The sequence below is a fragment of the Solanum verrucosum genome, unplaced genomic scaffold (genome assembly GCF_900185275.1).
Source record: "Solanum verrucosum unplaced genomic scaffold, falcon-dt-bn FXZP01000234.1, whole genome shotgun sequence".
Classification (NCBI taxonomy): Eukaryota; Viridiplantae; Streptophyta; class Magnoliopsida; order Solanales; family Solanaceae; genus Solanum; species Solanum verrucosum.
In genome coordinates, this window is record NW_026020440.1 from 528,907 (window position 1) to 544,388 (window position 15,482).

General features: G+C 36.4%; 2 protein-coding genes across 5 annotated transcripts in view; one reads left to right on the forward strand and one right to left on the reverse strand.

The window, feature by feature from the left end:
• Positions 1–15,482, forward strand: part of LOC125808167 (serine/threonine-protein phosphatase BSL1) — a 29,296-nt gene that overhangs the window by 10,337 nt on the left and 3,477 nt on the right. For 2 of the 4 annotated variants that reach the window (XM_049487887.1, XM_049487888.1), the window contains 8 exons: positions 75–313; positions 2,355–2,439; positions 2,531–2,629; positions 2,769–2,968; positions 3,052–3,127; positions 3,434–3,569; positions 3,658–3,797; positions 3,879–4,345. In XM_049487887.1, coding sequence (XP_049343844.1) covers positions 75–313; positions 2,355–2,439; positions 2,531–2,629; positions 2,769–2,968; positions 3,052–3,127; positions 3,434–3,569; positions 3,658–3,797; positions 3,879–3,962 — 1,059 coding nt within the window. In that variant the 3' untranslated portion in view covers positions 3,963–4,345. Of the gene's footprint in view, positions 1–74; positions 314–2,354; positions 2,440–2,530; positions 2,630–2,768; positions 2,969–3,051; positions 3,128–3,433; positions 3,570–3,657; positions 3,798–3,878; positions 4,346–15,482 lie in introns of those variants that run through there. The other 2 variants (XM_049487889.1, XM_049487890.1) reach the window with 2 other exon arrangements.
• The window catches only part of LOC125808166 (nodulin homeobox-like), a 217,276-nt gene continuing 206,308 nt past the window's right edge, over positions 4,515–15,482 (reverse strand). Inside the window, exons 16-18 of the mRNA XM_049487886.1 lie at positions 6,217–6,251; positions 5,179–5,732; positions 4,515–4,951 (exon numbers count right to left, since the gene is read on the reverse strand). Coding sequence (XP_049343843.1) covers positions 5,201–5,732; positions 6,217–6,251 — 567 coding nt within the window. The 3' untranslated portion in view covers positions 4,515–4,951; positions 5,179–5,200. The remainder of the gene's footprint in view (positions 4,952–5,178; positions 5,733–6,216; positions 6,252–15,482) is intronic.

Below are 15,482 nucleotides of genomic sequence, written 5' to 3' on the forward strand. Positions count from 1 at the left end.
TGTTAAGGTGTGTTATATTCCTTTTGCTGGTTTTTATTTGTCGGGATATGTAATCTTCTATTGCTGTATTGCAGATCATATCCACTTTGCTTAGGCCGCGAAATTGGAAAGCACCTGTAAATAGAAAGTTCTTTCTTGATTCATATGAAGTGGGTGAGCTTTGTTATGCAGCTGAGCAGATCTTCATGCATGAGCCTACGGTTCTTCAATTGAAAGCTCCTGTCAAAGTGTTTGGTGATCTTCATGGACAGTTCGGTGATCTGATGCGGCTGTTTGATGAATATGGATTTCCTTCCACTGCTGGAGACATGACGTAAGTCTGATCAAAGCTCGACCGTTAATTTTTTTTTCATTTGCAGTAGCTTGACTGCTCTGAACAGTTTCAACTTAAGCTCGTGTTTTAAGTTTTAGCATGCTTACCAAATCTTATTATCTCAAACTCTGAATACAGATGAGTAAAAGAAGTAATTTTGTTAAATTTGACATAAGTTGAAAGGAATCTGCAATTTAATCTATTCTGGAAAGTTAAAACATAATAAAAGAATGTCTCCCAGCACCAGCGGTCAGCTATAAACTTGTAGATGACAGGTAACCCTGCAAAAGAAAGATTAGTTTGCTTAGCATATGATACCTTGAATAGTTGGGATAATTCCTCCCCAGCTTAAAGCTTTAGTTACATGTGGAATAGCTTCGTTTTGACTCTAAACCTGCTCATTAGTTCATGGGTACGCAGCTTCCTAATGCTTTTTTTATTGGTTAAGGGTATTGTATTAAACCTTATCAAAAAAGGGTATTGTATTAAAAAAAATAAAAAAAAAGCAAAACCGCTGGCAAGTATTTACAGAGGAAAGTCTCATTACAAGTTGTGTAATGAACTCAAAAAGTCAACCGTGGCTTCTGTATACTTCCTAATGCTTTTTAGTACTTCAGTAGCTGGAAAAGTGTTAATTTTTTTTGGCCTTAGGTACCTTGTAAAGGAAGTATTAGTGGAAGTCTGGAATATTGTACTTTTGGCAATACTTTACTACTATTGTTGGTTTGGCCAAAACTAAATTGCTCGTAACCATAATCCCAGTCCTCAGGCTTTGGTTCAACAACCAAGGTAGTACAAATGCGGGATGTGTGATAGGCACACATCACGAGTTTGAATCTTGACTGGTGAACCAAATTTGGTATTTAAGTGAGGAGGTTAGAGGGGGAGGCTTCTTATACCGTGTTCCAAAGCAACAACTAATTTCTGGAATATTGTAAGAAAAAGGATTTTTGAGAATCCCCAGGTCAATGTTGTAAGTTCTTCATCTCTGTTACAGTGTTACCAAGTACAAATCCTTTCACTTCCCAGTTCCCACTCTCCATTCTTGATATATTCTTTTCTGGAGAAAGGTTAAGACTTCTACTAAATAAAATGGCCATGCATTGAGCTAGTGCTTGACCTTACAAAAGAAAGGACATTCCTGTTTACAAAAACAAAAGAGAAGAAAACTCACAGTAACAAAAAATACTCCTGTTGTTAGCTTATGAAATCTATCATGCTATCGTTATCATATACAACCTGAAACTTACACAATAGAGCCAGCAGGCCTAAACATCTATATTTCACCATCTGCACAGGGCTTTCTTTGCCTCAAAACATCTAGAATTTCTTTCCGTCTATAGGACCTATTGAAGTGTGTGACTATCTCATCTAAAAGTTTAAGTTGCTGGAGAGAGTACACTTTGTTGAGAATACAATTAAATTATGAAAGTGTGTTTTCTCTAATAGCTTGCTTCAAATGCCAATCAAATAGCCTTGAGATGTAAAAACTTCGCTCTGTCAGATTCACATAGAAAGTCAGCATATATAACTCTAAGAGGGGTGTGGCCTATCAAAGAATCCTGTCAAAATTTTGTTCTGTCATCCTCCCCTTTGATTTCCATGTGTGTTTCAATGTTTGGCCATAGACGTTAATGTATTATCAAAGTCACGAACCATGTGAAGAGTTGATTGGATTAGTACACCATTCCATTTGACCCATATATATATATATATATATACACACACACTACTGGCCACTATGCTGCAAACTGTTTATTATCCTATTAAATACTGTTTTTTGTGCTTGAAAGATCAATGTTTTGATCCCTGAGGTCTGCCACTATTTGCAAGATTGTTTCTGCTTTAATTTCATTGTCTATAAACTAAATGTTTGATGTTTCTCTTTCTGAGGCTAGAAGATGTCAAAAGTTTGTAACAATCAAGAAAATGTTAGCAGTTTGAGCTTTTTAACTATTAAATGTAATTTTTTACTATTGTATCAAATCTCTTCTTATCAACTTCTCTTGTGTCTGATGACCATTCTTTGTGTGGTTTTCAGTTATATTGACTATCTGTTTCTGGGTGATTACGTTGATCGAGGACAGCACAGCTTGGAGACAATCACTTTACTCCTAGCTCTAAAGGTAATCCTTGCTGTTGTCTAACACGGTACTTCCCTTTCATGTATTGACATCTCTTTATGTAACCAAATTACTCGCTTGTTCTGAATTTCAGATTGAATATCCAGAGAATGTACATTTGATAAGGGGGAATCATGAAGCTGCTGATATTAATGCACTTTTTGGCTTCCGTATTGAATGCATTGAGAGAATGGTAAGTTATAATGTCAAAATATATGTACTACAGTTGTCAAATCCCGAGTTCTAGTTTTGAAGGTAGAAGTTATATATATATGTGTGTGTGTGTGTCCTTCAAATGTATCGGGCTATTCTGATGGAAGACACCCATGTAGGGAGAAAGTGATGGAATCTGGGCATGGACACGTTTCAATCAACTTTTTAACTATCTTCCACTGGCTGCCCTCATCGAAAAGAAAATCATCTGCATGCATGGTGGCATAGGGAGGTCAATAAATTCAGTTGAGCAGATAGAGAAGATAGAGAGGCCAATAACAATGGATGCTGGTTCGATAGTCCTAATGGATTTGCTATGGTATGTTGCTTTTTTTTTTCTTTTCAAAACCATCTGGCAAGACTATTTGGAGAAGATTTTTATGTTATTGATTTTATTTGCAGGTCTGATCCCACAGAAAATGACAGTGTAGAAGGATTGAGACCTAATGCTAGAGGACCTGGTCTTGTAACATTTGGGGTATGTCCTGCTTTTCTTGATAGAAGTTCACCAGTTCAACTTGGTAATTGATAGTAAAAGTTTCAGACGATAAGGGAATCATTTTTGAATGCCAAATTTCTTATTTTGTGTTTGAATCTTTATGCTCCACTGAAATTTTTCTTATTTTAAGCTCAATTTTTATTCATTATCGTGATTTGATCCCCACTATACTGTGGATTCCTATAAGGATGCACATGTCTACCTTCATATGGAAGCTTATATTTTTCATGTCAAGATTCACATACAAACTACAATGTGGTCTTACAATAATTGTGGACTTTGCAGCCTGATCGTGTAACTGAATTCTGCAAGAAAAACAAACTACAGCTGATTATTAGAGCGCACGAGTGTGTCATGGATGGATTTGAAAGATTTGCCCAGGGGCAGCTGATCACTCTTTTTTCTGCCACCAACTATTGTGGTATGCATTAAATATTTAAGTTTTTACTTTCCCTTGTATGTATGAAAGTATGCATTCTAGTCATTTCTAACCAAGAAAGTACATTCAGGAACTGCCAACAATGCTGGTGCTATACTAGTAGTAGGCAGAGGGTTGGTTATTGTTCCAAAGTTGATCCATCCTTTGCCGCCTCCTCTTCTATCCCCTGAAACGTCTCCAGAACGAGTCATGGATGACAATTGGATGCAGGTACTAGGATGCTTTCTTTTTTCCTATTCGAGCTTACAGTTGTTACATTATATCCTACTAAGACGTGTTCGTTGTATTTAGGAACTCAACATTCAAAGACCGCCTACTCCTACTAGGGGCCGTCCACAACCAGATCATGACCGGAGCTCACTTGCCTATATTTGATGCCCGGTCATTTATTCTGGATATTTCAAATTGCTCTGTTGTGGAGTCGCAAATACCATTGCCGATGCATTCATAAATTGATTAAAAATGCAGCAGATTGTCCATGTATACTCCGTAGTTTTCAAAAGCCCTGGTGTATTCTATAGATGCCATTCAGAAGGCATCCAACATTGTAAAATAGCTGGAGAGGTAGAGGTTTAGCTGTTAAAGAGTGAAAAGTTGATTATAGATTAGTATTAATGCTGCTTAAAAAGGGTTATTTATAGTGAAAGGGAAGTATTGTTAGCAGAGTGCTAGGTGTTCTGATGTAAAAAACTAGAGATATCTTATTCTTAAACTTGATCGTTAGTGTGGTTTCTCTATATAATAACGTCTTCAAATAATTTTTGGTGATGTTTGAGAAGTCATCTACGTTGATGTGTCATGTAGCAAGCCTTTAAGGTTGAAATATTTGGGTTTCAATCATAAGAAAGTATCCTACACTAACAGCCTGAAGAATACAGTGCATTGCGTGCTTGGTACCACGACCAGCAATTCAAACCAGAGTAAAAGAAATAAATAAATAAACACTGTTTTGTAAGGTCAAATTATGTGACAAAATCATCCCATTTTTGTAATTTACTATGGTAAGTTATACAAGATGTTGCATGAGAACAGTAAATAGTAATCTTGTACATCCTAAACCTCCACAATGTACAGGGAGCAAATGACTGAGACTAGTCTTTCAGAATCTAGGTGTGCTTCCTGCAGAAGATCATCAAGGCCTGCATCATGTAGTACGGGGACTATACCGAGAAATCTAACGGCCCCAACAAGACACACCAGGATAGTAACACCTTTAAGTTAGTACTGGGTAGTTTTCCAGATCAAGCATCAGATATAATGGCCTGCACAGTGACAGCATGGGGAGGATATAGTGCTAGACCCTCCAGAATCTTCATAGACCCGCCCAACTAGTAAACCTCGAATTTTCCTCAGGAACTATCAATCTGTACTGATACCACAAGGTTTTACTAGCTGAAGAATCATATAGACAATTAAAACAAAATCTAAGGAGAAACACACTCCCAGCTTTCGTTTTTTCGATGTACCTGGAACATGAACCTAGTGTGTAAACACTGTAATGGGTGTCCGCTTTAATAATCTATACACAATCAAACAAAGTTTTGGCAAGAAGTTTCAAGAGGCAACAGAGAAAGAGTTGAGTAATTCTTACCCAGAACTGAGGTACTTTTGATTCACCGAGCAGGCAACACAAATAGTTTGCTGGACTGCCACAAGACTCGCATGAAACCAAATTTTCTTTCAGCCTGATCAAATGATGTTCCAGTTAATTCTGATGGGTAAGGAAGCTTAGCAGACCTCTCAACCTTGAGATCAATAACATCCACGACGCAGGTCCCTAGCTCCTCCAGGTCCCTTTGATACCACTTGCCACTGACTTGACATACCTTTCCTCTTCCAATCTCTTCTGCTTTCTCGTTTATAAGCACAACGTAATCCCCTGCGACACACTTTGCCTGTTCTGATGAAGCTGCAGGCACAGCAGTTGTGTTTTCTGTAAGACAAGTGCTGCTCGGTGCCAGGCCAGTTAGCCTCGGTGCATTTTCTCTAGCAGCAGAGAGGATACCAACATCCTCGACAGGACTTCCAGGTGAGTCAGAAGGAAGCAGAGTGAGCAACCCACCTTGTTTGTCAAGACTATCCCCTTCAGACAACATACGCCCATCCTTCGCAGCACGAGCTAACCTTGCTTTCCGATTGTTTAGCCTGTGTGTTCAAAATGGAAATGATTATCCAGCATGAAGACAAGATAAGAGACATACCTCATTAAATCAGATTGAAACCTATTTGTATGTCTTCTTTCCTTTTGTTCTCTCTCGGAGAATAAGTGACTTATTTGTGCATTTTCTCAATAGATGGCACACTTATTAGATAGGAGTACATGCAGCAAAATAAAGTTGCAGTTCGATACACCAGTAGAACTCTGATAGACTCTTAGATAATTTTGTTGACTCAGCATGCCATTGGACTGACATCTATCTTTCACAAGGTAATAGGATGTGTAACAGTAACTTGGGTATTCATGGATGCTGGCACTCATCGTGGGAAAGCAGTATACAGGTGTAAAAACTAAAAGAATAAATAATTTAGCCTCGTAATAAACATATTTAGACCCACACCATTCTGACAGTAGAATAGATCTAGATAAACTATTTAACGGTGTTAAGAAATAAAGAAATATCACCCTTACCAATTCTTGAGCTGTGATTTTGTAACCTCTGATCCCTGGAAATAAAGCAGGAACATATTAGGGAGGAAAGACTAATTAATTGACAGAAAGAGCAGAAACAAAAACAAGCGCATGGGCCTTGTGACATACATGATCACTTAATTTTACAGCCCACTTTTCTAATAAGGTTTTATTTCGCTGCATATCAGGCTCCCCCATAAGGGCCTTCTCAAACAAGTGATATCTGCGTATCATTCATTATGGTTCGCTTCCGTTTCCTTTGTTGCTTCTCTTCATGCTGAGCTTCAACTGTTTCGTCCTCTCTAACCTCTCCAGGACCATTGCAATTTATTTGCCCAACTTTCCCAACTTGATCTGTTGGGTGCCTACTTCGCGTGGAGCTGGAATCGGACCCACTTGTTTCCACATTCTGAGTCTCAATATCCTTCATCTCTATAGATGTAGCTATAAATCTTTCGTGTTCTGTCATTTCACCTTTTGTCCCAGCCTCACCTGATTGACCTTCGTCATTGAACCTGGAATTGAGTTGGGTTCAATCTTTGCAGAGATGAGTTATCCAGTATGTCCTCTCTAGAGTTTGCACTTCTGTTGTTAAGATCCAGAGATACTTCCCTGAGTTGAGGGGGCAAGTATCCCCCCAGGTTCTGAGCCTCCTGGAGAAAACGAAAATATTAATTCCTTCCTATAAATCAAATTTAAGCCAATTAAAGAATGAAAACAAAAGCCCACTAGAATAAATTGGTAAAATAAACTTCAAGCCATCATTATGTCCATTTTTTTCTTTTTGACATAGGTAACTGTTTCTATTTCTGTAACACAGTACATGGGGTAGTACATGGGTTGTACTGAAACCATATTTACAAAGAACTCAAAATCTACTATCCTATCCTTATAATGAGTCTAAGACATCAATGATAGAGACAATATCATTAGAGTATATCTGGTTACACCAAAAACATAAAGTCAAAATACAATTCATTTTGGACTTGTTCTATAGTATTCTCCATATTCTCAAAGACTCTAAGGTTCCTCTCCTTCCATATTGTCTACCATGTAGCTGCAGTGTTAGTTGCTATGTTTTAGGACTGCTGCCTTTTATTTATTTACTGCAGTAAATTAGCTTTAGTTTTCCTCAAATAACTTCTTTACCTAGTCTCTAGGAGTTTGTTTATCTTCAGCAGATGTGTTGCTGATTTTTAGGACCATGAAGTTAGTTCTTTATTATAAGTGTAAGTCTTAGGCAGTGAGAAATGACTGAATTATCAAATAAAGTTATCTCTTCTTCCTTGTTCTTCATTGCTTTATAGTTCTAATCTTTCATTATTCTTAAGTTCTCCTTTGTTCTTTTTCTGGGTTTCCACATTAATTTAACTACAATTGGTATCAGAGCTTTTTATTCTTGAGGGACTTGTGTGTTCATTAATCTGTTTTAGTGAATTCCATGGACGGAGAAGCAAGTTTTTCTTCAATGGCACCACCAACTTTTAATGGAGAAAGTTATCAGATCTGGGCAGTCAGAATGCAGACATATCTAGAATCTTTGGATCTCTGGGAAGCTGTAGAAGATGATTACGAGATTGTTCCCTTACCAAACAATCCCACAATCGCGCAGATTAAAAATCACAAGGAAAGGAAAACCATGAAATCAAAGGCAAAGGCATGCTTGTATACAGCAGTTTCATCCACCATCTTTACTCGTATTATGTCCCTGAAGTAAGCAAAAGAGGTATGGGATTATCTCAAGACTGAGTATGAAGGAGATGAAAGAATTCGAGGGATGCAAGTGCTAAATTTAGTATGTGAGTTTGAGCTGCAAAGGATAAAGGAAAGTGAAACCATAAAGGAGTATTCTGACTTACTTCTTAATATAGCAAATCGAGCCAGATTGTTGGGTTCCACTTTTAACGATTCAAGGATTGTTGAGAAAATCCTTGTAACAATACCTGAAAAATTTGAGGGTACTGTTACAACCTTAGAAAATACTAAGGACTTGTCCAAAATTACACTAGTGGAGCTCTTAAGTGCTTTTCAAGCACAAGAGCAACGACGTGTAATGAGACAGGAAGGAATTGTTGAAGGAGCCCTATTAGTTAAACATCAAGATGATGGAAGAAACAAGAAGAAGCAGAACAAGAAGATACAAGACAAAATAGTGAGAATTTTGCTAAAAGCAAGAAGGCTAGCTATCCTCCTTGTCGGCATTGTAAAAAAAAAGGTCACCCTCCTTTCAAATGTTGGAGGAGACCTGATGCAAAATGCAGCAAGTGCAATCAACAGGGTCATGAAGCTGTAATCTGTAAAGCCAAAATTCAGCAGCCCGAAGTTGAAGCTCAAGTTGCAGATCGAGAAGAAGATCACCTTTTTGTTGCAACTTGTTTCACAAGCCTAGATTCAAGTGAAAGTTGGTTAATTGATAGTGGTTGCTCTAACCACATGACATCTGATAAGATATTGTTCAAAGAATTGTGGAACACTGAGACAAAGAAAGTTAGAATTGGAAATGGTGAGTGTCTTGCTGTGAAAGGCAAGGGCGCCATACCCATTACCAGTGGCTCTAGAACTAAGCTTATCGCAAATGTTTTGTATGTTCCAGACCTTGATAGAAACCTTCTCAGTGTTGGTCAATTAATGGAGAATGGATTCAATCTGTTCTTCAAAAACAAAACTTGTGTGATAGAAGATCCATCAGGCGATGAGATATTCAAGGTCAAAATGGTGGGGAGGTGTTTCCCGCTCAATCCTTTGGAAGAAGAGCAGACGGCTTTTCTTATGATAGACAACTCTACAGAAGTTTGGCATAAAAGAATGGGTCATTTTCATCATCAAGGTATGATGTTCTTACAAAGAAAGGAACTTGTAAATGATCTACCAAGATTGCAGAATCGGTGGACAGATTGCCAAGCTTGTTTACTTGGAAAGATGAATAGGCTTCCCTTTCCCAAAACAACTTGGAGAGCATCAAAAAAGCTTCAGCTCATTCATACAGACCTGTGTGGACCTCATAGAACACCATCTTTAAATGGTAGTCTTTACTACATTGTATTTATTGATGATCTAACAAGACTGACCTGGATTTTTTTCTTAAAATTCAAGTCTGAGGTAGCTGATGTGTTTTGGAATTTTAAGGCAAAAGTGGAAAATCAAAGTGCCTGCAAAATTCAGACTTTAAGGTCTGATAATGGGAAGGAGTACACTTCAAATCAGTTCAAATTACTCTGTGACAAAGCTGGTATAGAACAGTCCCTTATACTCCACAACAAAATGGAGTTAGTGAGAGGAAAAACAGAACTATAATGCAGATGACTAGGTGCATGCTACATGAGAAACATCTACCAAAAAGGTTCTGGGCGGAGGCTGCCAGCACTGTTGTTTTTTTGCAAAACAGACTTCCTTCTAGATCTGTAAAGGATAAAACACCATATGAAGCATGGTATGGCCATAAACCCTCATTGCAATTTCTCAGAATTTTTGGCTGCTAGTGTTTCTCTTTAATACCACAGGTTAAAAAAGATAAGCTTGACAAGAAGGTAGTTCCTGGCATCTTTATAGGCTACAATGTTTTCTCCAAAGCATATAAGGTCTATGAACCTCAAACAGAGAAAATTGTCTTAAGTAGAGATGTCCACTTCATTGAGGACGAGCACTGGAACTGGGAGAAGCCTGAAAACAATCCACCAGTTGACAGTCTATTAGATCCAAAAGATCTAGTAGATGATCCTCTTGTTAGAGGCACGCAGTTGATCTCTGATATCTATCAGAGATGCAATACTGCAATTTGTGAGCCTGCAAGCTATGAGGAAGCAGAAGGGGATGACAAATGGGTAGCAACAATGAAGGAGGAAATGATGATGATCGAAAAAAATCAGACCTGGGTGCTTGTTGAGAAACCTCTAGACAGAAAGATTATTGGTGTAAAATGGCTTCAGGACAAAGCTAAATGCTAATGGTTCCATTAACAAACACAAAGCAAGGCTTGTAGTGAAAGGTTACGCTCAGATCTTGGAGTAGACTAGTCAGAAACTTTCGCACCAGTTCTCACTTGACACAATCAGATTGCTACTAGCCATTGCAGCGGAAAAAGGTTGGAGAGTTTATGAACTTGATGTTAAGTCGGCCTTTCTCAATGGTCTTCTCCAGGAGGAGATTTATGTTGAGCAACCAGATCGCTTTGTTGTCAAGGGGCAAGAAAATAAGGTTTATTTGCTAAAGAAAGCTCTCTATGGTTTAAAGCAAGCACCAAGAGCTTGGTATAGCAAGATTGACGATCATTTGCTCAGTTTAGGCTTCAAGAAGAGCCTATCTGAGTCTACACTTTATATTAAGTGTTCAGGTGCAGACATACTTATTATTTCTTTGTATGTTGACGATCTTTTGTCACAGGAAGTAAGGTTTGCCTAATTGAGGACTTCAAGTTGGAAATGATGAAGGTCTTTGAAATGACAGACCTTGGACTGATGGCGTACTTTCTTGGAGTGGAGATCAAACAAAATGAAGACAATGTGTTCATTTGCCAGAAAAAATATGCTCAAGAAATCCTAAAAAAGTTTCATATGGAAGACTGGAAAGTTATGAGTACTCCAATGAACCAAAAGGAAAATTTTTCCAAAGATGATGGAACTGAAAAGGTAATGAGGCATATTATAGAAGTCTTATTGGCTGCTTGATGTATTTAACTGCAACAAGGCCTGATATTCTGTATGCAGTGAGTTTTTTGTCTCGGTTCATGCATTGTGCAAGTGATTTACACTTGAGAGCAGCTAAAAGAATTGTCAGATACACCAAGGGAACTATCAACTATGGTGTTAAGTTTCACAAAAGTCAGAAGTTTAGACTTAACGGATTCTCCGATAGTGATTGGGGTGATGCACCTGATTTGAAGAGTACTTCAGGTTTCTGTTTCAATCTTGGATCAGGAGCTTTCTCTTGGTATTCCAAGAAACAAGATATAGTAGCACAATCAACAACCGAGGCAGAATTTATTGCTGCAACAGCAGCTGTGAATCAAGCACTATGGTTGAGGAAAATTATGTGTGATCTGAATATGGAGCAAAAAGAAGGGACTGAGGTTTTTATTGATAACCAAGCTACAATATCTATTGCTAATAATCCTGTTTTTCATGCAAAAACGAAGCATTTCAATATTAAGTTGTTTTTCTTAAGAGACGTGCAAAAACATGGAGATGTAAAGCTTCTTTACTGCAAGAGTGATGAGCAGGTCGCTGACATTTTCACCAAGCCCCTTTCTCTCGGCAAGTTTGAGTTTTTCAAAGAAACACTAGGAATCAGCAGTTCCTAAACCAAGGAGGAGTGTTAGTTGCTATGTTTTGGACTGCTGCCTTTTATTTATTTACTGCAGTAAATTAGCTTTAGTTTTCCTCAAATAACTTCTTTACCTAGTCTCTAGGAGTTTGTTTATCTTCAGCAGATGTGTTGCTGATTTTTAGGACCATGAAGTTAGTTCTTTATTATAAGTGTAAGTCTTAGGCAGTGAGAAATGACTGAATTATCAAATAAAGTTATCTTTTCTTTCTTGTTCTTCATTGCTTTATAGTTCTAATCTGTCAATATTCTTAAGTTCTCCTTTGTTCTTTTTCTGGGTTTCCACATTAATTTAACTACAGTATCAATAAACTTACTGAACTTGCGTGTTATAGGTAAAAAAATCACTAATATCGTCGTATATCTAACTATGACTCGCCGAAAATTCTTGTAGGCATTTGAAATTCCCCAGATAAACGTAACTTATGTACGTTGATAAATAGAGGAGTGTTATCAAAAGACAAAAAGGAAATATTCTTCTAGACTATTGCAGTATTTATTTGTATATTTCAAAACAAAATGCCCCTTCCACATTTTATAGCAAAAAACATTTTGATGGTTGATAAGGTTTACTGTTTTTTATTGCAAGTAGTAATGCAACAAAAATGTTATTGTCAATTGCTAAAAGGGACCCTAAATGCATTAGATATGATTTGCAAAGTTGACCCACATGATTAAATGAAAATAATCTCCTTTTTTATTAATACAACTTGAGCATGTATGATCAGAGGTGGTCAGAAGATCAGCCCATAAAATATATTTTTGTTAATAGAAGTGATATTATATATAATATATATATATATAAAATGATGCATATATACTTTTGACATTTAATAAATAATGCATATTTATTATTTTCGTCAACAAAATAATTAAAAATATTAATCCTAAAATTGATATTTTAACTTCAAAATTATTATATGGCTTTAAGGAATTACCCAAACCATTTTTATAGGAAAAATTGTATTAAATAGCAAACATTGAAATCAAATTAAATGATATAGCGATTGTTTCATTTAGATCTAATTCGCAACAAATGTTTCGTCTTTCTTGTCATTCGGTTGAGACTTGTATATTTTATGCATATACAATTGACATGCCTAACACAAGGAACATATACATAAACAAATAACAGCTAATAAAAATTTGTGTGTGTGTATATATATATATATATATATATATACACACACACACAATTGACAAGCCTAACACAAAGAACATATACATATACAAACACAATTTTCGTAGACCAAGAGGAATAACATGCAAACCATCGCGATTTATACAAATCAGATGTTTTATAGAAAACATAATATGGCATTGGAGCACAAATAAAATATATAGAGCACTAATATAATTATTATATTTGCTATTCCTAAAATTTCCTCTTTTTATACTCTTTCGGATCCGAAACAAAAAAATAAAGACCCGATCCAAACCGACTGAGTAGAAGACGGATTGTATTTAAAGTGGATGTGGTAACTTTTAAAGCCATGCGATATTTTTATAGTTAAAAATCAGTTTTAGAATATATTTTTAATTCAGTAAATGTAGGTCTATTAATGGAAAAAGTAACTATGCATCATTTGTGAAACTACAGTGATATAAACATAAACTACTTTCTTTACGAGAAGCGTATATACTCTTAATCACAAAATTGAGTGGTATATTTACTTCGCTCAAATTCAAGATTCTAATGGGTGCAACTTTTAATTGAAGTGTCAAAACAAATAGATAGAAACAAAATGTGATCATATAGAAGATTGTATTTAAATTTGGGATATTGATGTGGACTGAAAAAATGAGTTGAGAGAACTAAAAGCGAAACAAAATGTGATCATACAATTACATACTAAACAAAATTCCAATGGAACAAATTCTTCAATAATCCAACCTTTAGAACTAAAATTCTAAAACCAATTGTGGAATATTTTCTTAACTCACTTTCAGGGTAAATAAATTCAAAGACAAAAAAAACACCTAACCAAAAGAAGTTGAAGAAAATCTTATTCTTTGCTCATTTTCACCATTTAGAGCATGACATCCAAACTTTGATTCGTTTTGGCAATTAAGTAGAGATCTTTCTATTTTTATGTAGTTAATCCTTTTTGTCACTCATATACAAATCTTTGGGAGTACTTGTTCCACATAGAAGTCCCCAGTTAAAGTGGTACAGAAGCCGAGCCAGAGGATTTTTAACATTACTAAACCAAACTGCATTCCTGGACAAATCCTTTTTCATGCACAAAACGGGAGATACTCATAGTTATTTCCCAAATATTCAATAGGAGAATTTTAAAATCTCACTGATATGAAATTCTCGGGATCCTCCCAAACTTTGGGATGTCTTCTCATTGCCCATATATTGACTAGTATTGTGGCCTTAGCAACAATTGTACATCCATTAATGTGTCACGCCCCGAGGCTACCACCTGGATGTTAACATGGGACCTAGGATCACGAGTGACTCCAAGCTAACCCTGCTTGCATATCATAACCATACTTCAAGATTTTTTGAATATTAGACATATTGTGCGGAAGCTTAAAACATACCAGAAAATGAAATGATGGGCGGATACCCATTCTAAGTCTGTATATATAAAACTAAGTTTAATGACAACTGAAAGATCAAGCTCAACTAAAAACTAAATCTAAACTATGTCTGAAAAAAAAGCCTCTACTGATTAGAGATGTTGGGACATGCCCTAGCTAACTCTAGCAAAACTGAAATTAAAACAAAACGATTGAATAAAAGACATGCCAATCATCCTCGAAGAATGAGGACTCACAACTGATGTTGCTGAACTGGAGATCGGGAACCGATCTTTACGTGATCTGAATGCTGAGGACCTGAACCTACATCATAAAAGATGTAGCGCAGAGTATGCGTCAGTTACTTGAAAGGTATTGAGCATGCAGGATAGGATAAAGCTAAACAAAATATATAATTGAACATAGAGTATTGATCAATGATATAAGAAGAACATAAATAATATACTGAACATATTGAACATGAACTAAACTGAATGCAATGACCAAGTTCATAACATACTAAAACTGAATACTAAACATATAACTGGTAACCTGGTCAATGCACTAGAATCTGGCTATGGGAGCTACTGTTAACTGACATAAAACACGAGAGATATCTGTGGTGTCCGATGTATCGCCCCATCGAGAGGATCAAATTTACCTTGCCAAGGGTATATAAGGCATGACTAGCGTAATCACTAAATATGTTGCCCCACAGAGAGGACTTATCGTATGAGGGCACGTAGTTTTGGGACTAAGAGGGTGATTGGCCCTTAGTCCACTCGGTATTAAGCCTACTCCCAACTAATTATATAAATAACACATTACGATTTAGTTTTTGTAACACTGAATAGCTCAATATACTGACATGTTAATGAAAATACAACATTAATATATGGATAATGAAACATTCTTACTAAGGCATGTATATCTGAATAAACTAACCTAGCAAGTGTAATTCATAAACTAAACAAATCTACACAACTAGGGTTCTGAGTTTCAAACAAGAACTAAGAAACAATTCCACGAAAATATGATAATCTGATTTGGATTAGTCTAACAAGTAAATCACAACATAAATTCTGAACATCTAGAAACTCTAGGTCTAACATGATATAGAGAATAAGGAATCTACTTGAATTTAGGGACCTAATAGTTGAAAGGAACCCACTAGTGAAATTCCACATACCTGTTGATGCAATTAACGAAGAAATCTTTTGATTTTGGGGCTGGAACTGAAGAAAACTTATTGCGTTCTTGGAGAGGGATTGGTCGAATCTTTTTCCTTCTTTTCGTTCAACTTGACGAATTTTCAGAGAATGAGTTTACTAGGTTTAACACCCCAGAAAAAATTTCCAACTAAGACTCGAACCATTCCTTGTAGTGAGCGAGATTTTACCAAGGAATTAAAAATT